General features: G+C 25.4%; 4 protein-coding genes across 10 annotated transcripts in view; 3 read left to right on the forward strand and 1 right to left on the reverse strand.

The window, feature by feature from the left end:
- Positions 1-61: 61 nt before the first annotated feature.
- LOC107995227 (uncharacterized) lies at positions 62-2,194 on the reverse strand. 2 transcript variants are annotated; one of them, XM_017052604.3, is made up of 3 exons: positions 2,125-2,194; positions 684-1,601; positions 62-548 (listed from the first exon to the last, which is right to left on the reverse strand). In XM_017052604.3, the coding sequence occupies exons 1-3, from the start codon at positions 2,128-2,130 to the stop codon at positions 252-254; spliced, it is 1,221 nt and encodes a 406-aa protein (XP_016908093.2). In that variant the 5' UTR covers positions 2,131-2,194; the 3' UTR covers positions 62-251. The 2 variants fall into 2 exon arrangements, with proteins under 2 accessions (XP_016908093.2, XP_016908092.2); XM_017052603.3 differs by lacking the exon at positions 2,125-2,194 and adding an exon at positions 1,708-1,847.
- A 229-nt stretch (positions 2,195-2,423) lies between these two features.
- On the forward strand, positions 2,424-5,244 carry LOC107995228 (palmitoyltransferase ZDHHC6). The gene is made up of 7 exons (XM_017052608.3): positions 2,424-3,002; positions 3,398-3,579; positions 3,696-3,780; positions 3,840-4,114; positions 4,305-4,517; positions 4,610-4,797; positions 4,874-5,244. Exons 1-7 carry the CDS (start codon positions 2,948-2,950, stop codon positions 5,010-5,012), a joined length of 1,137 nt encoding a protein of 378 aa, XP_016908097.1. The 5' UTR covers positions 2,424-2,947; the 3' UTR covers positions 5,013-5,244.
- Positions 5,245-6,321: 1,077 nt separating this feature from the next.
- LOC107995219 (putative defense protein 3) lies at positions 6,322-15,609 on the forward strand. The gene is made up of 4 exons (XM_017052590.3): positions 6,322-6,472; positions 6,872-7,122; positions 11,892-12,099; positions 15,325-15,609. Exons 2-4 carry the CDS (start codon positions 6,900-6,902, stop codon positions 15,386-15,388), a joined length of 495 nt encoding a protein of 164 aa, XP_016908079.1. The 5' UTR covers positions 6,322-6,472; positions 6,872-6,899; the 3' UTR covers positions 15,389-15,609.
- Positions 15,610-17,881: 2,272 nt separating this feature from the next.
- The window catches only part of LOC107995232 (uncharacterized), a 41,149-nt gene continuing 31,098 nt past the window's right edge, over positions 17,882-27,932 (forward strand). For all 6 annotated transcript variants that reach the window (XM_028665450.2, XM_062073458.1, XM_017052611.3 and 3 more), the window contains exon 1: positions 17,882-20,814. In XM_028665450.2, the coding sequence (XP_028521251.2) occupies positions 20,637-20,814 (178 nt within the window). In that variant the 5' untranslated portion in view covers positions 17,882-20,636. The remainder of the gene's footprint in view (positions 20,815-27,932) is intronic.

Here is a 27,932-nt window from a genome sequence, read left to right on the forward strand (position 1 = left end):
CTTTATCTATCAAAATGTTGATTTTCTGTACTGTCATTTGACGTAATAAAATAAAGTTGAATATTAATATACAAAAATGTTTATTTTCTTCAGTTTTAATACATAAACAATATTTATATTATTTATAATATTCTACAATTATATATGTTATTTTTATACTATATATATGTGTTATAAATATTTTTATACTAGTTTATTATTACAATATAGTAATTAATTATACTTGTTAGGAAATTATATTAAATACTTATTTAAATAGAACAATCTGCATAATTGAAATTTATATTTGATTCTGAACGTATTGGTACAATTATTCCATCTGTAAGTCTAGTTACTAATGGATCTAAAATATCTTTATCCATATATTTTGATAATCTTCTAAATATTTGCTTTTCAATAAATTCTAATTCCATTTGAGATGATTTATATCCATCAACAATTACTGTTATTATGTATATAGCATGTTCAACTAAAGGTTTTTCTCTATCACAAAAATTATGAAAAGCTTTTAATGCCTCAGTATTTATGCTTAATAAATCTTGTACTATCTAAAACAGATTTTTTTCTAATAAAATTTATTTTTAAATATAATTCTATCTATATATATATATATTTTTTTTATATTTTATACATATATTTTATATTTAAAAAAAAAAAAACAATAAGAAATTATATATACTCACTACTGCCTTTTTTTGTATGATTTGAATTTTCAAATTATGAATAGTTTGTCCAACATCATTTGGAAAATCTTTTGCTGTTAATATTAAATAATCATTACTACCTAAAATTTTGCCACTCAATTGTCCAAGTGATTGAGCTAAGCAATTCAAAGTTTTAGTTTCATTTCCAAACAAAATAATAATTGAAGGTTTTAATGGAAATAAAACTACATCATATATTCCAGCTGATATATCATTCCAAATGTTGGATTTTTGATTATGAAATCGCGTTTGAATTATTTGTATTGATTTATCTAATATATTATTTATCTCAGTTAAATTTACTTTTTTTGTTTCAATAATTGTTTCTGGATTCTTATGAGATTTTGTTTGAATATTTAAGAGCACAAAAAGAAGTAGAAAACATAAAATAATACCCAAAAGCAATTTGAAATTATTTGAAAAAAACCCTTCTACAGGTTGTTTTTGTTCTTTATGAGAAAAAGAATCTTTATTGATATTAGAACATGCATTTGATTTATGATAATTTCGTCTATATATTGTAGAAGGAGAATTTTGTGGAGTAATATTAAAAGATTGATTTGCAGTTGAATTATGTGAAGTATTGAAACATTCTGGTATAATATCTTTTGAGTTATTTAAAAATGTATAATTATTTTTTTCAATATCATCATCAACCTTATCATCATTGTCATCATTATCATCATTATCATCATCATCATCATCATCATCATCATCAGTATATTGAAAATCAGAAGCACTACGAAATTCTTGATTTTGTTGCTTAGTTTTATACATATTTACTAATAAATTTTTAGAATTTTTAAAAGAATTAATTTCTTCACTTACATTAATACTTCTTAGGGGTGGACGTGCTTTAGGAACAGGTGGTTTACAAAGTTCTATTTGATTATTTGGCTGAAAAGACCGTATTATTTATATTTAATGATATTGCAAATGCATGTATAATATTATATTTTATATATTCAAATTTTTATATTTATTATTTAATAAATTTACATACACTAAATTTTTTCATATTTTATATAAATGAAATAAATTCATTATGATCGATAAAATTAAATAAATAAACACTACGAACGTTATATATATTTTTTTACTAACTCTCAAGTTTACTAATATTCTATACTATCTTATTAATTTAATTCAAATAAAATGATTATTTTTCAGAAAAACTATTCTAAATTAGTTAAAACTAATTTAATAACATTTTCTAATTATTTAAAGTTAAGAAGATTATGATTTAAGTTTTTTATAATGCAATTTTATATGCATAACCTATAAAAATATATATTTTAAATTATATGAAAGTATAAATAAAATAAAATTTATTATAAATATAAATAAATAAGTAACTTATTTATTATATAGTAAATTAAGTATTTTTCTAGATTATATTGGTAAGCTTGTTATCAGATACCTTCATGGAATAAAAAAAATTTTAACGTGATTTATAATAGAAAAACTATACATACGTATGAAAATTAAAATTTAATAATCATTTAAATAAATCAATTATTTAATTTTTCTAAATGAATTAATTTTTAGTTAAGTTCACAAATAATTTAATTTAATCAATGAAATTTCTATGACACCAGTTTTATGAAATTATTTAAAATAATAATAAATAAAACAACAAATATTTAAATTTTAAATCTCGAAAATGTACAAGTACAGAAGTTTAAATGGTAATATTGCAATAAACTTTAATTATTTAAATAATCATTAAATATTTTTCATCACACTACACTATTTATTATTTTAAATAAGAAATTAAAAAATAACTATTTATCTTTTATTTATATTATATACTGCGATTAAAAAAACATATTGATTCTTAATATATCAAATCTATAACTGAGTTTTCATATATCAAACAATTTATCAAAAAAATGTGTATCGAAGTGATTTACTAAAAAAAATACATATACATATGAATTTTCTATTAAGTTTTAACAAATGTATTATTTTATATGATAATTATTAATTATTTTATATGATATATTTTTATTTATGAATTATTATAATATATAAAAAATTATCAACGTTAACAAATTTTCGACATTGGTGCCACCATTGATATGCTGTGCCAACATATATAAATTATTCCGGGATGTGTTGTCGAGAGGAATACATTTTTACAAATTTAATAAGCGATCGCAAGCATTGTTCGTTTGCAGACGTATCAAATACCTGATTTTCAGGATTCAAAGGATATTTTAGGATAATTTTATGGTGACGGCATGTGTGTTGATCCGTTAAAGAAAATATGTCATTGGGGTCCACTTACTGCTCTTGGTAGGTGAATAAGAATAATTTAAATCTGTATTTTAATAGAAGGCAAACAAAAGAACATTTTTTGTTATTATGCATTATTATATGTGATAACATACTGTTCTAAATACTAATATATTTTAATATTAAGATATGACTAAGAAATTGATTGTAGAAATGTTATACGAATAAACTTGACAGATGAGTGCTTCCATTTTGTTTTATCATATCATGATAAAATGCCGCGAAATTTGAATGTATTTTTATAATTTTAATTACTTCTCATAATGAATTTTGTAACATATAATTATTGAATATATAAATACATTATTTAAATCAATTCATACATTATTTAAATTAATTTATTCATATTTATATTAATATTTATATTAACATTGTTTTTTGTAATATTGTTTTAGGAATTATAAAAATAATTACTTTAATGACAATACATTGTAGTAGACAATGGTGGCCGCCACAAGAGAGTTTTTTTGGAGCAGTTAATTTTATTCTTTTTTTTTGTCTTAGTGGATCCACTCTCTTTCATTTTATTAGTGCTATTTATGAAGGACCTGGATTTCTTCCATTAAAATGGATACCGGTATTATAATATATTTCTAAAAACAATAATTAGTATGAAATATAATAGTATGAAAATATAAATAGTATGAAAATAAAATTTGTTAACATAAAATTTAATGATGCTTTTTTTTACAGGAAAAAGCAACAGATACTCAATATTTACAATATTGTTCTGTTTGTGAAGGATATAAAGCACCAAGATCTCATCATTGCAGAAAATGTAAGATTTTGTATGAATTTGATATTTTATAGTATTTTGAATTTATTTTTTATTTTCAGGTGCTCGTTGTGTTATGAAAATGGATCATCATTGTCCATGGATCAATAATTGTGTAGGACATTATAATCACTGTCATTTTACAGCATTTTTAGCAAGTGCAGTTGCTGGATGTTGTGTTTCTACTTTTACATTAGTTTCTTGGGTGATGACAGTATTATCATTAAAACCATTATCATTTCCACCACCTTCTATATTTATTTTAATATTAGTTATCTTCAGTATTGGTTTGTCAATTGGTGTTATCCTTGCTGTTGGAACATTGCTTTATTTTCAAGTAAGATTTTTATATTTTTTATATTATATATATAAAATTATAATTAATTAATAAATATATAATTATTATATAATATAATATAAATATATAATTATAAATATAAATAAATATAAATATATAATTATAAATATAAATATAAATATAAATATATATATATATATTATATTTTAAATATATTTTTTTTTCATAGCTATTATCTATAATCAAAAACACAACAGAAATAGAAGCTTGGATATCAGAGAAAGCTCATTATCGACGATTTGGAACTAGAGATAAATTTATTTATCCTTATTCAAAAGGATGGCGTTTTAATTTGCAACAAGTTTTCACATGGGATTGTACACCAATAGGTGATGGAATTCACTGGCCTGTAATTGAAGGTTGTGACCAATATACTTTAACGGTAATTTTATTCATTGATTTCTAAACTGATCTATTTTTTCTACTATTTTAAATTTAATGAAAATTTAACGAACATTCGCATTTTTATTTCAGCGAGAACAATTAGCTCAAAAGAAAGATAAACGGAAGAGAGCTAAAACTTATAGAGTTATAGAAGAAGCATCTGGATCACGTTTGCCATTAAAACATGGTTGGGGTGTACTTTGTCATCCACCTTGCACTGATGAACCTCGTATTAAACTTAAAGTTGGAGATATTGTAATCGTAACTCGATGGAGAAAGTACGTTCACGCAAAAAATTATTAACTATGAAATTATTTAATTGATGAAGGTTTGGATTTAATTGATGATTTATAGGTACTGGTTATTTGGAGAAAAAAAAGAGAATGATGAAAACTCAAAGCAAATACGAAACAGAGGTTGGTTTCCACGGCCTTGTGCCATTGAAGTGATTGAAAACGAAGTATACTCTTTTGCCTTAACAAAATCAGATTGAAACATTCCTTCTTTGTATAGAATTTTTATAAAATATTTATGAATGTACCAGTGAACGAATGCTAATATTTTTACGTTTTATATATAAGTGTTTATGATAAATAAGTGTTTTTAAATATTTTGATAATTTAATATGAAACAAATTCTCTTTAGAATTATTTAAAATATCATTCATTATATTTATTATATAAAACAAAATTTTATTGTGCTTAATATAATTTGTATAAAAACAATTCCATGATATTTTTTATTTTTTCTTCTTTTTATATATATATATATTTATAATAATGTAAGTATACAAAAGTATGCAAATATAAATGTTTATCATATTTTTATATGTCGAACTTTAATAACAATCACTATTTATTGTATGATCATTTGTAAATATGACATTATTAATTATAATTCTTGTAAATAATATTTTCGATAATGTTACAACGAATAATGTATTAAGTTATGCATTTTTTAATTTATTTGATAAAAAATTCTAATAATGTAAATTCATATAATATTTTTATCTATAATTTGTTATTTACAATTAATGACTTATACAGTTAATTATTATATATTAAATCAATGCATTTTATTGTGTAAATTTTTATTAATAATATTTATAATTTTTATAATTAATAAATAAATTTTTCGCTGAAAATTATATTTACATGATTTTTATTTCAATGAAATCAGTCATAAATAGCAGAATCAATAATTCCAAAAAATAACATTGATTTAGGAAGTACATCATAATTTTACAAATATTATAATGTTAAACAAGAACGCGTGATATTTTTCCACAAATCAATTTAACAGAATACAAAAATGACATGCAATGTAAACACGTACCTCTCGTACATTTTTCTACATGTATTATTTCTTTTAATCGATATACAACTCGTAATGCGACTCGAATAATATATCGCATGCAATATTTTTAAATAAGATTAATTAATATGTAATAATATGATACATTTTTAATTTAAATTAAAAAATTAAAAATTCATTCAACTGAATGTTATCGAATTTAATAAAATAGTTTTTATATTAAAAAGATTAGAAAAATTATGATTAAAGTAAAAAAATCTTAAGTTTTAAATAAATACAACTTTATATTAAAAGAAAGAAGAAGTACATATAGTTAGATAGTTTTTCTATAAAATTTTGAAAATTTAAAATATGTCTTTTTTGAATATTTTTTTCAAAAATGAAATAGAGATTGAAAAACAAAAAAGGATTAAGGAATACCAAAAACACAATTCACAGTTAACTGTAGAATCAACGAAGGAATCAAAGTGAAAGTGACAATTAGTAAAAGTGAATTGTGCCAGTCTTTTATGATTACATGGTGGGATCTGAACACAGTTTGACTTACTCGCGGGAGGCCGAGTAGTACAGTTTCCTTCGAATCTTTCTGCCTCCAACACGATTATTTCAAATTTTATGTTTTTTTTTATTAATTTAATTGTAAGTTCTTTTTGTTAATTGTTTATGTTAATTTTATTTATTTATTTATTTAAAAAAATTGTATTTTAAATGCTCTTTTATTTTATAATAATAAATATATTTGAAATTAATTTTGATTTCTTTGATTAATTTTAATTATATTTGTTAATACTTATTATTTTAATGACAAAAGTTTTAAGTTTTTTACAATTAAAACAAGAGTAAAAATATCTAATTTTTTTCACATAAATTCATTTTTAGATATATTTGTATGAATGATTTTGGATCGATAAAGTCAAATTTTATGTTTATAAAATTGTGTTTTTGAAAAATATAGATAAATATTTCTATTAAATTCTGAAAATTTATATTTTTTAAAGCTGATCATTAGGATTAAATTGATTTTTTTTTTAATGACAGGTCAGGAAAATAAGAAGAAATAAATAATATGAGTTTGACTATGAGGAACGTGGCATTCAGTACGCTAATTGTGGTTTCTTCGGCATTCTTCGTGAACAGTTTTCCGGATGGAGCACCAGTGGACACATGTGTGAAGCCATCAAAAGCCAACGAGCCGAATCATGGTCAAGCAAGGTCACAACCTGTGCAAACGAGCCCTTACACATTCATTGCTTCATCATCGCAATATGGTCCTGGATCTCAGATAACTGGTATGTCGTCTTTTTTACCATTTTTTGTTTGTTAAATATTAAAACAAATACGATTTCATTTCATTCGTAAAATATTTCGCTTTATATATAAGATAATTTTAGTAATATTTGATAAAAAATAATATTTAACGAATGCATTAATAGTAATCGATTTGATATAAATATTGATATAAATATTTTAGTGTGACGTAAAAATTAAGCATTAATTATGTAACAAAATTAAATTGTGAAAAGAAATTTATAAAGAAGCTTTTAAAAATTTATAAATAATTTATAATTATTTTAAGACAAATGAATAAATTATTAATTAATTTTAAATTTAAAATGATTATTATAGGAATTCTTTATAAATTTTTTAAATTTTAATATCAATATATTATCATTATATATAAATATTTTTTTAATTTTAATAATCGAAGGAATCGATATTTATTATCGTCAATAAACAAAAAAATTAATTTTCTTAAAAAAGCTTTATTCAAAAAGGAAAGATTATATTCTCTATTATATTCTTTAAAAAAAAAGAATTTCTTCGAAAAGAATAAAAAAAGATGATTGTTGGATATTTCTTCACGAAGAATATATCTTTTTATATATCTTATTTCAAAATTAGCAATCGATAAATAAGAAAAAACAAAATAAAATTAATTTTCTTTTTTGAAAAAAAAGGAATTTTTTCAAATTATAATAATTTTTATATTCTTTCATAAAAAAGTGCTTAAAAAAATCCATGAATATTTCATGGAAAAGATCTCTCATTTTTTGTCTCGAAAATAATGACAGTCATTAATAAATAAAAAAACAATAAAATGATATTCTCTTTATAATAAAGAAAAAAATTAATATTAAATAATTGATATAAAGAAAAAGATTAATTAAATCAATAAATATTATAATATAAAATATTGTAATAAATATTAATATTGTATAATATTTGTTACAACAAATTAAAAATTAAAATTAAGTCATTTTTTTCATATTGGCTATGATAATTTTTAAAATAAAAAACTATATTTTTCTGTAAAAAGAGAGTATACATTATTTAAAAAAGAAAAAAGAGAAGGAAAAAAAAACGGAAGACGAAATATTTTGTTCCATTAAATTTTGTATCTATTATATTTCGTCTCAAAATTAGCAATAAAATAAAAATAACGGAACGAAACCACTATGGAACAATCGATCCAATCAACGTGGATACCGCATGATTCGGAAACGTGAACTCTAAACCTTAACAATTGCGTATTCTGCGATTCGCCCATTTCTACATGTTCAATCATTGGAAAAATCGTCCAGGAAAAAGAAATTCCTTTCTGTTCTATAAATTTCATTGAATTGAAATTACTAAAATTTTTGTTATTTATCACTTGCCATGTATCAAAACATTTAGATCAAACTCTCGATACCTGAGTTGTAATATTCAGGTAAAAATTTGATCCATGTTTGCACCATGTTAAATGTCATTTTCACGATTCAATCTTTGAATTTTTGAGAAATTTTTGATTGAGAATTTTCGTTCATTCAAAGAAATGAATTTGGATTAAAAATCGTATGATGAATTGTAAACGTTATATTTTTATTGTATAATACAGTAATAATAATTAAAGATGAGTTGAAGTATGCTTCTTATATTCGTGAATTTTGAAATGAACTTTTCGAAATTCGAAATGCTTATTTTTTTTCTTTTTTTTTGATACTTATTATAAAACTCTTGATGTTACCAATAATTTAACAATCAATGCAATTTTAGTTTAATATATCGATTTTATAATTATGTTATTTTTATGGATATACTGTATTTATTTATTATATTTATTCATCCATAGTTTTCTAATTTTAGTAAATAAAAATTTCTTTTTTTTTTTTCAACAAAAAATAAAAAGAAATTTCCAATAAATCTAATAATAGGGTTGAAAAATACCTATAAAATCTGACCTTGGATGACATAATCTAATTTAATTTTCACGAAGACATAAACATATTAATAGGATCAAATTGATAATTTAGATGAAAAAATACGTAATAAAAAATATAATGATAAATTAAAATTTTTCATAATGTCTTTTAATGTACAAAGATCTTTTATTATCTATTTATTTATTTATTTTTAATCTGCATTAATAATTCAATTTGATTTTTAGTTTTATTTATTTATAAAAAATAATATTTATAATAATCTATTTTTTTTTTAGCTAAAAATTTTTGATGCGTTTATTTGTAAAATAATTTTGTATATGTAGAGAAACAATATACTTTGTAATCACGTAGCTCGATAAATGGGCCGGATTAACGTTTGTGAAGTTTTCAACTGCATTTCCCATTCTATTATACTTGAAGCGTTTGCTCGAAAAAAAGATACATGTTACCTAACTTAATTCTAGCTATTGTCTAAAGTATGCATTTTCTAATAAAATGTGAGTAATTTGCTTATATAAATATATAAATTATATATTTATATATTTAGAAAAGCTTCAATTATTCATAAAAGTTTTCACTTATCATATATAATTATCAAAATTATAAAATGTAATTTTTAATTTATATAATTAGAGTTACGTTCAGAAACTTAGATCGAGACATGTAAAATTCATATAAATAAAGTTCCATTGTATTTAGTATTATTTATTTCTCATTTTTTTTAATTTAAAAATTGTTTTTAATAAAATATTTAATAAAATATTTATAGTATTTATTATTTCTTTAAAATTATTTTCTACATTATTTAAATTTGATAATTCTAAATAAAATAAAATTGAAATACATTTGATAATTTTGATATGATCTACGAAACAATATTTTTCTTTTTTCAATTAATTTTTGTTATACATTATAAATTATAAATTCAAACTTTACCAAATTAAAGCAAGTTCGTTTTTTCTTTTAGGTATTTTTTTAATTCTTTATACAACGATTCGAATCGATTAAAAGCTAAAAAAAGAAACTATATGAAATAAAAACTTATCGTATTGATAGGAAGAGAAATTACTTAAATTATATTACTTACAAAGTATGTGCGATAATTTCGCGAATCGACATCAATATTGAAATTTATTGAATTTATCGAAAATATAGTTATTAGTTTTAATAATCCATTTTACTTGTAACTTTACTATTTTATTATAAATTATTAGATTCAAATAAAAAAGAATTAAATAATTCCATACGTTTTTAATTTGAATAAATATGAAATTTGTAAAAATTTATTTTAAAATTTCATAACTAATTTATCAATTTTGAATTGTTTAAAGAAAACTATAATTATAATTAATCCAAAGAAGTTCAAATTCATTTTAAATTATAAAAATGAATATTTCACTTTTTATTGGAATTTTAAGTTTGTAAAAAGAAAAAAGCATTAAACTTGATCATTAAATAGCGAAGAGAGATTTATCGTTTAATTGATTTAATCAAATGTTAATTAAAATATATTCGTCGAATTAAATATTCATCGTTATTTTCTAGCAAAAGACGGAAATAGAAGGAAAAAGAAAACAAAAGAAAAGAAAAAGATGATACAAATATAGTTCGCAGAGTATCGACCTTCTCTTTTATCATAAAACTCAAGGCGATTGACCTGTGATCAAACTGGTCCTTTTCCAATGCCTTGAAACATTGGACAATAGGGAAGCTGGAATGAAATAGAATGGTGTGAGGGAAGCGTGAATGAACCTCGAGGTTTACATCCTGTTTACGTTCTCGAAGAAAATGAGCTTCGTACTGTTGGAACTTATTCACGCTTTTTTTTTTATATTTTTAGACGATATTCTTGTCAAAGTTATTTTGTGTACTTTTTTTTATTTAGCTTTTAAACATTAATTACGTGCATCAAAATTAAATGAAATAAAATTGTAATTTTTAATTTTTTCATTCGTGATTCTCAATTTATTAAATTATTTAATTATTATAATTTATGTATAATTTATATATAGTATAATTGTTAAATATTTATTATTAATAAAATGTACAAAAATGTATAAAATATAATATGTAGAGTTAAAATTTCTAAAGTAAGATGTTCAGATTACAACATTTATTAACCATTGCTTTGTAAGTAGAAATAATTTATTTAAATTTCATTTCATTAATTATATTAAAAAAAAAGAATAAATATCTTTTACTTTATATATAAAATAGATAAATACGAAATAAATTTTCAAGATTTTCTTTCTCAAAATTTCATATAAGGCTAAAAAAATTTATTTAAAAAAATTATTAAATTATAAATTACAAATAAATCAAAGAAAAGAAATTGTATTCATTTCATTTTCTTTTTTTTAATAATTATAAATCATTAATGAACGTATAAGAAAAAATTATATCACAAATTTGTTCAACATCTAAAAAAAAAAAAGAATTTAAAGAATAAATTATAAGGTTGAAAATCGTTATGATAAAAAATTTAATCAATTAATGGAATTATATTAATATATTTTTTTAAGTTATCCATTATTTTAACTATTTCGATATACCAGATAAAATTTAAAATCGATACGATATTACAATCGGAAAATATAAAAATATGCAAAACAAATTCTGTTTTTGTCTCTTTAAATATAAAAAATTATTATATAAATAACAATTTTCGGTATCTACATTAAATCATAGAAAAATCCACAGATAAAATCTTTATCTAAAAAAGTACATTCTCCGATACTCATGTCAACAATCGTCCACGACTCTTTTTTACTAGGTTTATTTCCGCATCACAAGATAATTTCAATCGAGCCATCCTCCGAGACTGAGATTTTCAGTGTGAAACGAATATTTTTCAGTGACTATCAGCGGCTCGTCGTTCAAGGGATTCTTCTTGCAAGCACGTGACCCTGATACAGATAGTTGGATCGGTTCTTGGGCGCAAACCGATAACACGAACACTCACCCCGAATGTAGCGCTGTGACACATGCCGATCCTTATGTGAAACAACATGCTACACTTATCTGGAATGCACCGCCGAACGCGCGTGGACGCGTGTACTTTACGTGAGTACCGATTTTATTCTTTTCGAGAAGATAAAATGCAGTAACGTGTATCGAATTTAACATTTTGATGTAATTTTAAGAAGGAAATATTTCGTTTATCGTTATTTTCAAAATCCTGAAAATTTCTAGCAAACATAAACTGTAAATTAAAAATAACTAAGTAGCTTTTAACATTTAAAATGCTATATCCAATTTTTATTTCTATGTTTTGTTTATATTCTTTTATATTTTATATATATTTTTTAAATATTTATATTTAGAATATTTTACATTTTTTTAAATTTGGAATCTTAGAAAAAAATTTCAAATTATCAAAATGTTATGTTGCAATAGTGAAACAATTCATTAAAGAAAGCTTTTTCTCAAACAATAACTAATTAAAATTTTTTGAGAATTTCATTGATCATTGAAATATTAATATAATTTCGGGATAGAAAATATACGTATTTTTTATTTTAAAGGTAATTCTAAAAGCAAAATTTTTGATAATTTATTATTGACATATTATTGCATTTCGGAATAGAATATATAAATATTTTTAATTTAACAATTAAGAAAGAATCTTAAATAGCAGAATAAGTAAGTAGTGAAAATCATTTTGTGACGATTAATTCAATGTTATTATGATTTATAAATAAAATTTAAACATAATTTATTAAATTTCTAAGAAAGTTCGTAACTAGGAATATTTATTAATCGTATCTTCAAGTAAGTTGTAAACGAATATATAAATTTATAATACATAATTGATCGTATTTTAATGAAAGAAATAAATTCTTCCCCGTAGAATATGAATCTACTTTTAAAGTTGTGCTACTCTTATCGTAAACGAGACGATATCATTTGTTGCGCTTGAAATGAGAACGAGTATAATCTGTTATAAAATAGTTACAAAATAACATGATCATTTATGAGACCAATTTTATGGTTTTTGAATGTTTCTTCATTTACTTAAAAGCTTTATCATAAAAATTTAATGAAATTGTTTATTATTATATATTATTTCCGTTTGTTCTGTTTATTTTTTATTATTATAATAAAAATCTATTGTCTACATTTATATCATCTGATAATGAGAAGAATTATTATTATGTATAACGACATAATAATTATGGATTGTTTTTGATTATATAATAAAATCAGTATCATTAAAAATTATCAAATATAAAATTTCATTTTATTATCAGAAGTATGAAATTAATGAGTAACATGACAATATTACTTATATGATAGTAAAATATATATATATATATATGATATTTTTTTTTAAGTGAGAATAGTGGAATACTTTACAAAAGATTGAAATTACCAAAAAAATGTTTTAAGGAAGATATATGATACAATTTATTTTTTTTAAACAGTAAAGATTTTAAGGACGATTTCATTTTTTTAAAATGATAATATTTTATATTAAATATTATATTAATTGATTCATCTGATCGCACTTTATAAAAAAGTTAATTGCATTTTCAGAAAATTTTGGAAAAGTATTAGGTTTAGAAGATACTTTGATTTAAATATTGCACATTAGAATTCGAAGATAATAATCGTGATTAGCTCTAATTCAATTAACTTTACAGACTCTACAGACATATAATATGCACAGATTTCTCTGATGAATAGTTATTATATTTATTTATTGTTTAATGCATATTTTATTTAATTAGAAGTAATAAAAGAAATACATATATTGTAAAAATATATTGCATTTTTATATATTTACAGGCTTTCCATTCTTTTGCAGAAAAAAAATAGTATTTATTTTTTGTGTACAGCATTTATAAATAAAATTGGGGCAATTCTATTTTTTATTAAATGTCTCTAATCTGGTTTCATTATACGATTATATTATCATTTAATATTATAATGTATTTACAATTTTTACAATTTATAAGAAAAAGTAATTTCCTGTAAATATGTGATTTGAAATAAATTTAATTTGCAGAAAAGTGAAAGTTTGATCTGTAAAAGGATGAATTTGAAATGCAAATTCTATTTGTAGAGTTTTGTAATATTTAAATTGTAATATTTCTTAAATCAATAGTTTTTTTAGACGTAAGTAATATTTTTTTATAGGGATAATTTCGAGATTAAATCCAAATTGTATTCATGTTTTATTCCAAAAAAATGAAATTATATCTTCTTTAAAAATCTTCTCTAGTATTTATAAAAAATAAACAATCAAAGAAAGAATAGATAAATTTTTAATATGAATAATCAAATAATTGCTTTATAAACTTTAAACAGAGAAAAGTATGCAACATTTTTATAAAATAAGCTATATAGTTAGTTATGATATCAGTATGACAATTTAATTCACTATTTAATTCATTAAATTTTAATTATTCGTAAATTATTCTTTAAATCCCCTCAATAATGTACATTCGTCAAATAATTATTATCAATTCATTAATTGAATTGAATATTATTGGCAAATTTTAAAAAAATATTTTTCTCATATTTATTAAATTATTCCTCAAAAAAGATACATTGAACAAATAGTAATTACTTCATTTTTTCTAATTCATCTGAAAAATTGTATTTATCAAAAAATTAATTAAAAATAACAATTTTGACTTTTTTATTCAATTCATCAAGAAAAGTGAATAAAAATTGAGTAAATCGAAGAAAGAAATAATGCAATAAAACTAATTGTACGTCGCTGGTCAGTGGAAATAATCGTTCTTGCGATTCATTTTTCGTGCGATTGCTCACGAATACGCGTGTACGCGGTAGGCTTGCTAATAAACCAACGAATTTCAAGGGATACACAGGGGAAAGAACGAATCATTTATACTCATTGCTATCCCTCATTCGAAGTAGCACATTGAACAGTTTTGCTGTGCATTTTCCCTTTTTGGTCTTTTCATACATTCGAAGGAAAAAACTTCTCAAACATGGTAGTTTTAAGTTGTTTTATTTCTTTTCTCCATAAATAAAAAAAAGTGAAAAAAATGTTTGCGCGATAAAGTTTAAAAAATTGATATTTATTTAAAAGATTCTTCTTTTTTTAAAAAATTTCTTTCGATCTTTTCCTTTAAATTTCATTCAATTTTAAATTCGTGAATGAAAAAATAGATGGTAAAATGCAATATTTTTTTTTTATTATACATTTATTATTTTACATTATCTATATTATTTTCAATAATTTAATTAACGTTTGCAAAGAATTAATTAGTACTTGAATTACATTTATCATAGAATTTCTAATTTTTTTGATTGCAGAGGCACTATTTTGAAAGAATATGCGAAATATTGGTCCAATTTGGTTGCTGCGACGAAGAATTGAGTTCCCATACTCGCATTCATTTCAAACAATCTTGCTTTCAAGAAAGTATGCATCGTGATTCACGAATGGATGAAAGGAAGTTGCAACGCGTCGATGGAAACTCTCGAGAATATCGCAAAATGAAAACGTACATATACTTTGTATTATCTTACATGTTGATTTATTTTTTTATAAGAAGATTTTTATAAGATGATTTTAAATATACAAAAGTTACAACTTGATATATATATATGTATATATGTATATATATATACAATTTTTCTCTTTTTTTCATACAACATTCAACATTCGTTTTTCACGAAATATTAATGATGCTGTTTTTTTGCTTAATTTATAGAAACCTTCTAATTTTATTTGTAAATCAGTCACATTTTATAAATCGTGTTATTAAGCAAAGTTTTTGATTTGTCGGAAACAGTTGCATAATTTAAATTAAAAATTCTACTTTTTATACTCGAATTAAAACTCATTGAAAAATGTTTTAACATTTTTATTACGTTTGAAAAAAAGATTTGTCTTATTTAATATAGAATAACTTCAATGTTATATATTTTATTGTGGAAGAAAAATATGTATAATATTTGAAAAATATTAAAAAAAAAATTATTTTTTTTTAAATAATTTCGTAAATGTAGCAAAAATCAATACTTTTTATCTATTTGAGTTTTAAACTTTGTACTTTTAAATATTACACACAATTTTTATTTTTTAACCAGATTTGGATTCGACACATAAAAATAGAAGAAATTTTTCCATTCTCAAATAATAAAACTTTGATTTGATTTATTGCTACCTGTGTTATTATTTTCTCCCAGTTATTTTCTACGTAATGAATTAAATTTATGAATTAAAATGTAATTACAACCGTCTTTTATTATTATTAAGTACGAGATACGTTACACGTGAATGCACGTAAAAATTTTAAGATATTATATATTGTGTGCTATGCTACTATTTTATCGTAGAAATGTATTGATTAGTTTATCGTAGAACACGTAATATAATTAATTATAACTTTCCATAGTCAAACTAGGTCATTTATATCCAAGTAACTTTTCTTTCGTAGCGGTTTTTAAAAGTTTTTATTTTTTCCGAATTTTTAAAAATATTCCGAAAAAATTTGCAACGAATGTCTTTGACTCAAATTACTCGGAACTTTTTTCAAGAATCGTGAAAAGTTCGATATAATATAATATAATTTTAATATATTATAATAATAATATTTTAAGAAAATTTAAAATTCAATATTATCCAATATAAATCAATATTAGATAATAATATCAATTCGTCAAATCTTTGAACTTTTCAAGATAGCAAAAAAATTTTCGGTTTGAATAATAAACGATCTTATAATAAAAGATATTACGTAAATAATTTCTCATTATTGCAAAATATCGTATAAAGTTCATTTACCATCTTCCTTTAAACAGTATTTAAAATTGATCACTGGTAATAAAGAAAAATATCGTTAGAATTCCTTGATACATTATTTCTTGATCTCTCGCAACAGCTCATTCATCAAGCAAAGCTTCCAGATTTCTTAATCTTCAAGTTATCCTAACAAACGATCACGTTGTGCGAGAAACTTCAGCCTTCGGAGAAGTGATTTGCAATAAATTCACTTTTCCAAGGCTTGACACCAAATTTACGCAACATTCTTTCCCACAGGAATTCGCCTAACATGATCCATTTCGACATCTAACGGAGTAAGATTTTGTTTATTCGCGAGGAAACATTAGAAATGATTTCTTATTTTTATTTTTTTTTTAATTAAATATATTTTAATTGATATATTTTCTTCAATTCTTTAATATTAAAATTATAATAATTGATATATTCGAAATATTTGACTATTTGTCATTTATCATTTTTTAATATTCGTTAATTACTCTAATATTATTCTTCTTATCAACATTTTAAATTTTAAAAATCTTCCAGTTACTTCAATTTCATTATAATTCTGAAAGAAATTAAAGAAAAATTGAGAAAAAATTATGCCGTACAAAATTTTTTTTATATCCATGAAAAGTTGAATAGAGAAAAATCCTACAAATTCTCGGGTAGATGCGAACGTGGAAGGCGACTAACGTTTAATGTATCGGAAGGGAATTCTTATTCCGATGTTTAAGGAGCCGCGATTACCGGCCACATGCTGAGACACGTAAACTGATAGAGAAACAGAAACGATTGCCACACGTATCCAAAGAGGGTTTTGTCGTTTTCTTCGCCGGATGCCGTTAATGGAAGCGAGCACGCCTTAGCAAAAGGATCGTGAGATATGTGAGTTACGTAAGTTAGTCGCTCGGTAAAAGTGGGTCGTCTCTGTAAGGGAGGCTCGATAACTTTCAAACAGATCTCTCAATAGAGTTCATGATTTTAAATAGTTTTGGATTCGAATCGATTTTCAACTATTGGATAAACTATTGGTCGCAGAAGTAATGGAGAACTATTTAATGGATCTGAATGAAATGAATTTTCAAGGAACAAATTTATTTTATAATTGATATAATTGATATTGATAATTATTTTATAATTAATTTTTGGTAAAACGAAATCTATTTTTATTGATATTATGCAAGTTTGGAAAATTTTTAATCGTTGAATTTTCACTGCTTTTCCTTTTAAATTAAATTAAATATGGGAGAATTAAATTAAAGATTTATAATTAATGAATATAACGGTAATATTTCTTTTAATTATAGTTTTTTTTAATAGCATAGAAATTTTTAGCAGTATTCTTTGATCTTTTTGAGTTTGATTATAATTGTTGAAATGAAAATTTTTAAGAAAAAATATTTTAATGCTACACTATAACTTATTATTTATTTAAGAACAAAAGATACAGAAATTAAATATGAAGATATTTATAATCTTAAAATATATTTTAAGCGATAAAAATTTGTTATTATTGATATAAATGATATATCAAAAATATTAAATATTTTTACACGTGTATTCAAAGAATTTTCAAAATTTATTTTCTTGAAAACGAAGCCTTAAATGAAAAATCGTTTCGGTATTTTTAATTTATTTTTTGATGAAGATTTTTGAGAATTATTTAAAAATATATATTTTTTACAAAAATACGATAAAACATTGCCCAGAAAAGATATTTTATTTCAAAGATTATTTCATAGATATTTTTGATCAAAGTTCAATCGGCTGCATCCTATTAATTTTTGTATAAACTTTGACAAAAACAGGCAGTTTTCATAAAAATCAAGATTTATTATTCGATGTTACGAAATTGAGACTCTACGGAACTGATACGATTTTTATCGATAACTTTGATAACTGACAAGTTTGATCGTTATATTTTGCAAGCTTTTCCATAGGGAGTAATGATTGATGCGAGTCGAGAACCAGGGACAAAAAGAGAAAAGCGACAACGATAAAAAAATGTCGACGAAAACTCAAAGTTCAAATCGAACTCAAAGAGATTAAGAAACCTTTTATTATATCGAACAACTGACAAACGGTGTGAAAGAACGTCGATTCATTGACCGATATGTATATATTAGAAAGATACCTTGAACTATAGAAATGGAGATTGAACAATGGTAGATACGTGACACGTGCATGTGTGTTACATGCATGTGTGAAAGATTGAGCCCTGCAGACAAGAGAGTACGAATTCGTCTCTCACGAATTTTTTAAGCTTAAAGTATATATAGGCTCGACATCAAGGAATATTTTACTTCGAAAGATCAAAAAGATCAATTTTTTTCAATCTTTGTATTATTCAACCGTATTTTCTTTGAAAATTTGAATACGATAAAAGTAATTCATATGATAAAAAAAAATCTGTAATTTTTCGCATTCTGCATAATTTCTAATAAACTCTTTCAAAACAGAAAATTTCAATTTTAAGAATAAAGTATCACACTACTGTTAAAAACACGAAAGAATAAAATATTATATCAAATGTAAAGATAAAAATAAGATATATTTACATTTGTATAAAATTTCCATTAGAATTAGATTTTTGTTTTATACGATTCGAAAAGTTCTTTTTAAACTTAACCGATGTACAAAATATATTTCTATGATATTATAATATCTATAATTATCATATGTGTAATTTAGTTTAATTTAAAAAGAATTTGTTTAATATCTCACTTTTTAAAAAAGTCGACAATGAATGATTTCATTTTTCTTTCGATGTAACATAATCTGATCTGTATAAGAAAAAATAGAAAAAAAAAGAAAAGAATTTTGTATTGTTCTATCGTCATATAACGCAATCCATATTTATAGTCAGGTCCGCGTATCTCGGCTTGCCGGTAATCCATGACGGCGTCTCGGATAGGTTAGGTTTTCGGCACGTTTTCAACACAGCGTGTACGACATAACCTCAGCGCCTCGACGTCTCTGGTCGAAGAATCGTGCATATTTACGTTGCGGTGCACGAAAGGAACACACATCGACGTACGTTTTACTGGTTGTTTCACGAGGAATGACTCAGGGGCTCTGCGCCCCTGCGACGATTGCGGATCAGGGGTACGAGGGGTGCGAAAAGCGTGCTGGTTCTCGCGTACATTGCGCAGGACGTCGGCGCCCTAGCGTTACGACCACCCCTGACCGATTCGCTCGTTGTTTGCCAGCTCCATATCGCGAAAGTCCGCGTGGAGAGAAGACGGGCGAAGCACTCGCGCGGTTGTTTCGTTCGATCGGAACCACCGTTTCTCTTATTCCAAACCTTAAAGAAAGTTTTTCTTCGACCGTCGTATCTCGTACAGCAAGGAAACGAGAAGGAAGAAGTCGAAGGGAGTAGAATTAAGAATCGGTGTGCCTCTGTTCCCATGAACCCGTAACGTTCAAACGACGAGGAGGAGTGGTGGTGGTGGTGACAGTGGTGGTGGTTGCGGTAAAACGTGTCCACGAACTCTTCCCCTCCTCCTCCCCTCGAGTCCTCCCCCTAGGAGCCGGTACAACAGGACGTAAACGGTGAATATAAGGAATATCGTCGATACTCGAACGAGATTTCTCACATTCTCCCGGCTATTTTTTCATATTTCTTTGCCAGTGGAATTGTGCCCGCAGTGAAACGTGTGGAGATATGCGCGTGCTATCGATCACGCGACCTGATTGCGCGGATATGTGATACCGGAAGTAGGTACGGCAGGCTTGACCTGCGTGCAGGTGCTCCACAGTGCGTACCACGTATGCGTACATACATAGGGGCGAGCAGCGACAGAGTAGAGAAGGGTGCGCGAGAAGAGGCCGCGTGTCAGGGCCAGTCGTGAAGATGCACGCCACCGACGCCGTCGACGCGACGGCGTCCCTGCCGTCATCCACGGCCGCTTCGAGGAGCTTCGGACACGAACTCAGCCTCGTCCTCGTCCTGCTCGTATCCTGCTGGATCGTGCAGGATCGGTTGGTGCTTGGGATGTCCGAGCCACCGCCGGAGCTGACCACCGCCGAAGGTAAATTTTATTCACTTTTCTTTTCGAAATGATTCAGAGAAGGAAATTTTGATTTTCGAGCGTAGAAAATTTTGTGAAAGAATCGTATTTTAGGAAGCAATCTTGCGATTGGTTGGGAATATTTTTTTGAAACGCGCAAAGTTGTTGGTAATTTTCAGGGATTGTTAGGAAAAACAAAGGAAAAAATTAATTATAGGTTAATTCATTATTTTATAAAAGTAATTAATTATTTACAAGAATCGAATTATTTAAGAATTTTTTCTAATACAATTTTCTCAGAAATATGAGAATTTTATGGAGCATGTTTTGTAAAAGACAAATCGAACTTTCCGCGCACAAATATATACGTATTTAATAATTTGTTAAATACACATTTCAAATATAATTAATCATAATATTTCTTTAAATACAAATAAATCGATGGAAATCTTTTTTTTTGTTTCTCCGAAATAAAGAAAAAAAATTTATCAAGCCGCTGTTTAACCGACAGGTTAAATTGATCCGAACCGACTGATTACTTTTCTTCCACATCTTACGTATCGCTTTTTACTGCCGAATCGATATCCAAGCAAATATTATTCCAACATTGACGAGAAACTACGCGTGGATCGATGTCAAGATCTCTCCGTGTTTTAAGCCTTCTCGTCGGAGCAACGAAACACGTATGCATATCGGATATACAATAAGCTTTTCGCACGATCGAACACGAGTTATTTATCTACAATTGACCTATATATGTATATATTTTACGAGTTTTCCAACTATTCAACTCCTCTTTAATACGTCTTTACGAAATCCGGATAACTGTGCTCTTAAAACAAGTTGAAAAATGTATCGAACGAGTAATTTTCATTCAAAAATTGTTTCATATATTCTCATTTTTATTAATATGGGAGAAACGAAGCCCAAATAGAATACCATGTATTTCATATATTTCATATATATATATATTCTGCACATTTAAATTTAAATATATATTTATTTATTCGTATATGACATAAATTTTAACAAAGTATTAATAGAGAATGGATAAAATTACGACCCGATTTTATTATTTAATTTATCTTGATTCATTATTAAGATATATTATTCGATGTATTATTTTGCATTGTTGCTTTGTGTTATTTGGATTGTTTAAAACGTTTCGCATCTATTTGTTGTCTATAAAAAATGCAATAATATTTAATTATCAAGTTACAAGATAATAATAAGAGAATAATGATATCGAAATATAAAAAATTTACTCTACTTTAAAAAATTTCAAATTTTATACACTTTTTCTTTCTATATATATTCTTATCAAATATTTTACTGCAATCGAATCAACAGAATTATAATATAAATCGAATTTTTGTACTCGATTCTTTTTATTTTTCAAGTTTGGAATCGATATATCCCCTTTCTCATCGTTGATTAAATATTTAAAAAAAGAATTATTTGAAATTATGATAAAAATCGAATCTTTATCTTTCTATTTTCTTTAAATTCTCCCAATTGATGTATCTCGCTTCTTGAACGAGTCCAACGTTAGGCTCGAAAGTTCGATCATCAGTTCAAGAGGCTCAGTTTATTTCCTTTCTTCCACTTTGTGTTCTCATTTGCGTCCTTATTTCCTGGACGAATAAGCTCGAGTTTCCTCTTTCCAATCGTTAAATCCAAGCAAATTGCACCGGCAATATCATTCCCTCAATTTCTTCAAGATCCGTCGATCTCACGTTAATCTCTTAATTTTTAGCCTGAAATTTATTTTCCGATTGTCATCACCTCTCTGAATTTCTAATCTATCAGTTTAATTCGTTTCTTTTGGAACAACAATTTGAAAAATGATACCGGATTATCTCATGATCGTTAATTTTTTTTTATTTTTCTTTTTTCGTCGACAAATATCGATCCGGTTATTTGATATCAATAACAAATATTTTGAATTAAAAATATTTCATTTTTATACGTCGTATAATTATGATGTGATAATTATTGGTCTTGAATAATAATGAATAATTAATCATGCAAATTATTTAAATATGTGCATGAACAAAATTTGTTTGTATCGAAAATATTACCGAGAACTTTATAAGGTATTATTCATATGGAATTTATAGATTTTATTAAGCATCAAAGAAAGGAATAATCGTTTTACATTATTTAAATTTTTATCCAAGTTGAACACTTTAGAATACCGGGACAAGATAAAAGAAATATCCACTTTTATTATTAGGAAAAGAAAGAATATTCGATCATTTTGTTTGATCAACTTGTGCAGAGTAAAAGGGAACAAAAATTAAAAGGAATTGGAACGTGGCTTATTTTTAATTAGCATATTAATATTACAATAACGCGAAAATTTTATGATTTCTATCGGAGTAATACAATAATAAATTAAATTATGTTATACTAAAAAAATTTCCAGATACATTTCGATAACGATAAGAGAGGGAGGTCGAATAAAAGTAAAGTTGTGATCGTAGATGTAATAATGGCAAAGATAACATATTTTCCCGAAAAGTGTTACAAATTTCACAATTTGTTCTCCCTAACTGTTCAGTTTGAGTCCCGACACTAAGAAAGTTATATCGTTTCTTAAACAAGGAGCACTTAACTATGCTTATTGCATCCAATTTCTCCATTCTTTTCTTCAATCTTTTATATCTGTACGTAATATCGATGTTCATTTCAAAAGCGTGTCGATTCAGTCCCGATTCGTATTTCTCTCTCTCTCTTTTTTTTATTTTTTTCAACAAGATATTCAGTTTTTATAAAAATTTTAAACTATATTTATATAAAAAATTATTTTAAATGATTTTAAACGATTTAAGAGACTTGATTTACAAATTAAAAGTTTTTTAATAGAAATAACTTATAAATTCATACGTAAATATCAATTTCACAATTTTTAAACGAACGTTTTACGTTAATTTCTTAACACTTGATATTCATTGTAACTTCACGTATTCGTTTTTCTTCTCGTCGAGTTCAAATATCAGGATTTCTCTAGAAAAGATCGAGATAGAATTTTTTTTACGATTTTACAATTTTGAAAAAAACACATCGGTGGAGAAATATGTCGTCGTCCGGGAGAAAATTTTAATAAAAATATCCCCAGCAAAGATAACGAAGAGACGAATAGAATAAATCGCGCCTCGTTGACTCTCCTCCGTATCGATTTCGTGGAAAACCGTTTCGCGTAGAGAAACAGGCTTCTTTGATTATTCTGCAATGCGCAATAGCGCGATATAAATTCGTTTCTCTTTTTTCTCTTCTTTTGTGAAAAGGTCAACGATTTAACATCAGTTTTCGAGATCCCTTCGGTCGATTCGATAGCGTCGTTCGATATGCATTTCCAATCAAAATATAGTTCTGCGTGTGCCCGGCTCTATTGTGCCAATAGCAGTTGCCATTACATCGACACATGGTTTTGCGGAGTTTCTAGTACATTTGCAAATTGCACAAGGACGGGTTTGCAGTCTGCGTTGCGGTAAAATGTTCGCTTCTTCTTCGTGCTCGTCCCACGTTATTAAATCGCATTGATTAAATTTAATTTCGATTTAATTTACTTTGAACCGAAAGGCTGAATCTTTCGAGAAAAAAAACACGATTGTTATAGATTATTTATTAAATTGTAGACGATTTGTGAAAAATTTTTTTCATTCAAGAATTTATAATTTTGTCGAATTATTTATAATTTTTATAATTTGTAAAAAATTATTAGAATTGATTTGAATATAATTATACTTTATATTTGTACGTAACATAGAAAAAGATATTTTTTCCTTTTCTTTTGTGATAAATAGAGAATGAAATTTTCATTTTTCAAATAAACGAAGATAATGAAAAAGAAAAGATTAATGTCATTTGAAATTTTCATATTTTTGACGATTATTGATGATTCATATTTTTGACGATTATTATAGACTCTATGTTTCATGGAATTAAAAGGAGAACAATTGAAAAAATGAAAGCGTCGAATATTAATACAGAAGATGTTTTTTATCTTTGCGAATGAAAAATGAGCAAATAAAAATTATTGAGCTATCCATCACTTTTATTTATTGGATATTGCTCGCATTTCAGTCTTGAAACTTTATAATATTTTTTAGGAAAAGAGATTTAATATTTTAAAATCTTGTAAAAACTATCTTATCTTGAACGGTTCATTTTCAGTAAAAAAGTTTTTCTCAAATTAAAAATCACGAAATTAAAATATTAAAACAACGCAATAATAATCCGCTGTTACTTATATTCCCTTATCTTCTTGCTTACGTAAAAATAGCTGAGTTTTTATCTTCCATCTTTCTAAGTCTAGCCAAATACGATCGGTATCAACATTCGATTCAACAACGATTTTAAGATGAAATTCGATTATTGGGCAGGTGATTTCGCGAGTATGGCCACAGGGGATGTCTCCTCCGTATAATAATCTTGTTCTCAAGAGTGGCTTCGTGCCAAGTGAGGCCTAAACAAATCCTAAGCAAGTTCACATCGAGCTTGCTTGGTTCAAATATCGATGCATGGGAGCATCAGGTTGTGAATAAATATTCCATGTCAGCCTTTATGAAGCATTCCGAGAGACTTGTGTCGTGCGAACTATTTAAAAACTGGAATTTTATCGAACGGCGAAAAATCTCATCAACGCTAAATACGCGGTCGTACGATCGGTGCCCTACATAATTTAATCAGACGATGAAAATATTTTCTCTTATTGTTCATATTCTCTTTGGAAATGGTAACAGAAAGAAAAATTCGTCTCTACAATGATCGAGATAATTTAGAAAAAAAATATTTTGATCATTACAATTTCGAGTAGACGCTTTGAGATAGATGCTATCGTTTATAGTTTCAAGCTAATGGAACACGTTGGTAAAATATTAACGCGAACATCAAAAAACATAGAAATCGAGATACCATCGAGATACATTCGTCCTCGTATTTTTGTTAAAATATTCCTCGTTTTATTTATCAAACACGGTTGTTCGTTAGTGTTTATTTATCAGCAATGAAGTTTCGAAGAAATTGTTCAAGAATTTCAAATATTAAACGGAACGAGCGATGTACAAGTTATTATATGCTGAAAAAGTATAAAGAATAAGTCATTATGCAGTAATTACTATGCTCACTTTTAGAATACAATGACCTAGATACGTGGAAGATACCGATATTGTACTCTGGATATTGGATATACGGAATATTATGTTTTATGTTCTTTGTTGTATTTTTTATTTTCATAAATAAATTTTACCTATATAAAATTTCATTTACACTTTGCCTCTATTTGTAAATTAATCGAGCGAACGACGAAAATTCAGAAAAAGTTGTTTAAAATTATATCATATAAATTAAAATTTTTATTCTATTTATTATAATATTTATCGATTATTGCAATATTATGTATATTTTATATATTAGAAAAAACTTAATCAAATTCAATTTCTTATTATATATAAAATTTATAGTTTTTATTGGCATTAGAGTATTTTCACAGTATTAATCATATGAAACTTCGACCTATCTTATTTTTTTATTCTTCGTAGTAAACTTTAAAAAAAAAAAAGATATCCTTTAATTTCAACTTTTTAATCATAAACAAAAAATTACAATTTCACAGCCGCTGCAAGAAGTTGCGACAATGCTAAATTGAAAGTTGACGATTTAAAAACTCAGGATTCTATCAGGGTAAAAATAAAAGAAACGTAAAAAGTTTTTTATTGAATGTGAAATAATATAAAAAACAGATTATAAATCATGGTAATGTAAACGAAAGGTTCTTTTTCCATTTGCAAATTGTAAATCTTATAAATCTCAAGTAATCTTTTTCCCTATGTTTCATATTGGCAAAGGTACAATTGAAGCTGTTACGTAAAATACAATATGCGGCAAAATTTATCGTGGAAGCATTTACTGTAAGCCTTGTTAAATGTATATATATATATATGTGACACTATTCTATGCAGTTCAATTAAATAGATTTTCAATTTTAATCGCACAGAACATTTAAACAGCAGCAAATGTTCCGTACTAAGCTCGAACAGAGTACGCGATGTCACGGTATCACAAATATATTCAAACTTGTTCAAATATCTATAAGTTGCATTTACCTTAGATTGCAGGAAAATTGTTTGTGAAAATTCTTAATATCGTAATAAATAATTTCTATTTTTCTTGCATATCATCCGCGTTTTATAAAAATATCAATTTTATTTAAACCTTCTATTAAATTATAATCAGATTTTTAAAAATATGGATAAATGAATTAGCGACGATTAATTGTAATACGATCAATTACAATCACATTGTGAAAAACGTAAACAAACGTATTGTATAAAAAAAGAATATTAGAGCAATAGTTTACCATATTTATCGTCCAAATTTAAAAAGAATTTCGTTATTAAGAAATGCAAATTTACATATCGACAATCAATTATTGGAAGGATCGTAAGCTTTCGTTTAACATTATATAAAATCAGTAGGTGGTTTATGCACATAGAAAACGCAGGCTATTTACAAATATGCACAAACTGATCTATGTGATTACGTGCAAAGATATAGAGAGCCACTTTCGTGACATTCGTGCGTGCAAGGATTACCTTGGTAAGAATCGAACCAGCCCGTCATGTAATCGATATAAAATGATATTATATCGCCAACTATCGCAAAGCTGGCACCCTTGAATTTCCGTGACGCAGTTCGACGCCGATGTGTCGCGCAGTGCGTTCATACGGACAATTAGATGAGTCACCTTTGTGCATCGTAATTGCACGGAGAGCCACTACTCTTTCCGATATCTCCTGCCGAAGCGAACCATATAAAAAAGATGATAATGATGAAGAGGCCGTGCTCGTACGTGACAGTATATACTTCGTGCACGAATCTCTGCGTTTTTTTTCTTAATTAACAAGTCGCTTAGTGCTTGCTTAGAAGGACATTTCTTTTGTTTTATCGTTCGAAATTAACCGTTTAAAGTATGAATATTTGATTCATCATCTTGAGTCCAGTGGTTACAGTGTTGACCGATTTTGTAAATGTTTTCAATTTTCATTATATCAATTGTGATTTTTAAAAGCGATTCTATTTCCATTTCGAGTAATTGCTTATATGTTGAAAAATAATATGATTTAACAAATAAG

Source organism: Apis cerana, linkage group LG4 (assembly GCF_029169275.1).
Source record: "Apis cerana isolate GH-2021 linkage group LG4, AcerK_1.0, whole genome shotgun sequence".
In the NCBI taxonomy this organism is placed as follows: domain Eukaryota; kingdom Metazoa; phylum Arthropoda; class Insecta; order Hymenoptera; family Apidae; genus Apis; species Apis cerana.

Bases quoted from the DNA above. Each gene is read 5' to 3' on its own strand.
- LOC107995227 (XM_017052603.3), bottom strand. The intron at 549-683 runs GTGAGTATATAT...AATCTGTTTTAG, and splicing joins TCATACAAAAAAAGGCAGTA to ATAGTACAAGATTTATTAAG.
- LOC107995228 (XM_017052608.3), top strand. From the start codon at position 2,948: ATGTGTGTTGATCCGTTAAAGAAAATATGTCATTGGGGTCCACTTACT. The intron at 3,003-3,397 runs GTAGGTGAATAA...ATATTGTTTTAG, and splicing joins GGGTCCACTTACTGCTCTTG to GAATTATAAAAATAATTACT. The intron at 3,580-3,695 runs GTATTATAATAT...TTTTTTTTACAG, and splicing joins TTCCATTAAAATGGATACCG to GAAAAAGCAACAGATACTCA.
- LOC107995219 (XM_017052590.3), top strand. From the start codon at position 6,900: ATGAGTTTGACTATGAGGAACGTGGCATTCAGTACGCTAATTGTGGTT. The intron at 7,123-11,891 runs GTATGTCGTCTT...AATATTTTTCAG, and splicing joins TCCTGGATCTCAGATAACTG to TGACTATCAGCGGCTCGTCG. The intron at 12,100-15,324 runs GTGAGTACCGAT...TTTTGATTGCAG, and splicing joins CGTGGACGCGTGTACTTTAC to AGGCACTATTTTGAAAGAAT.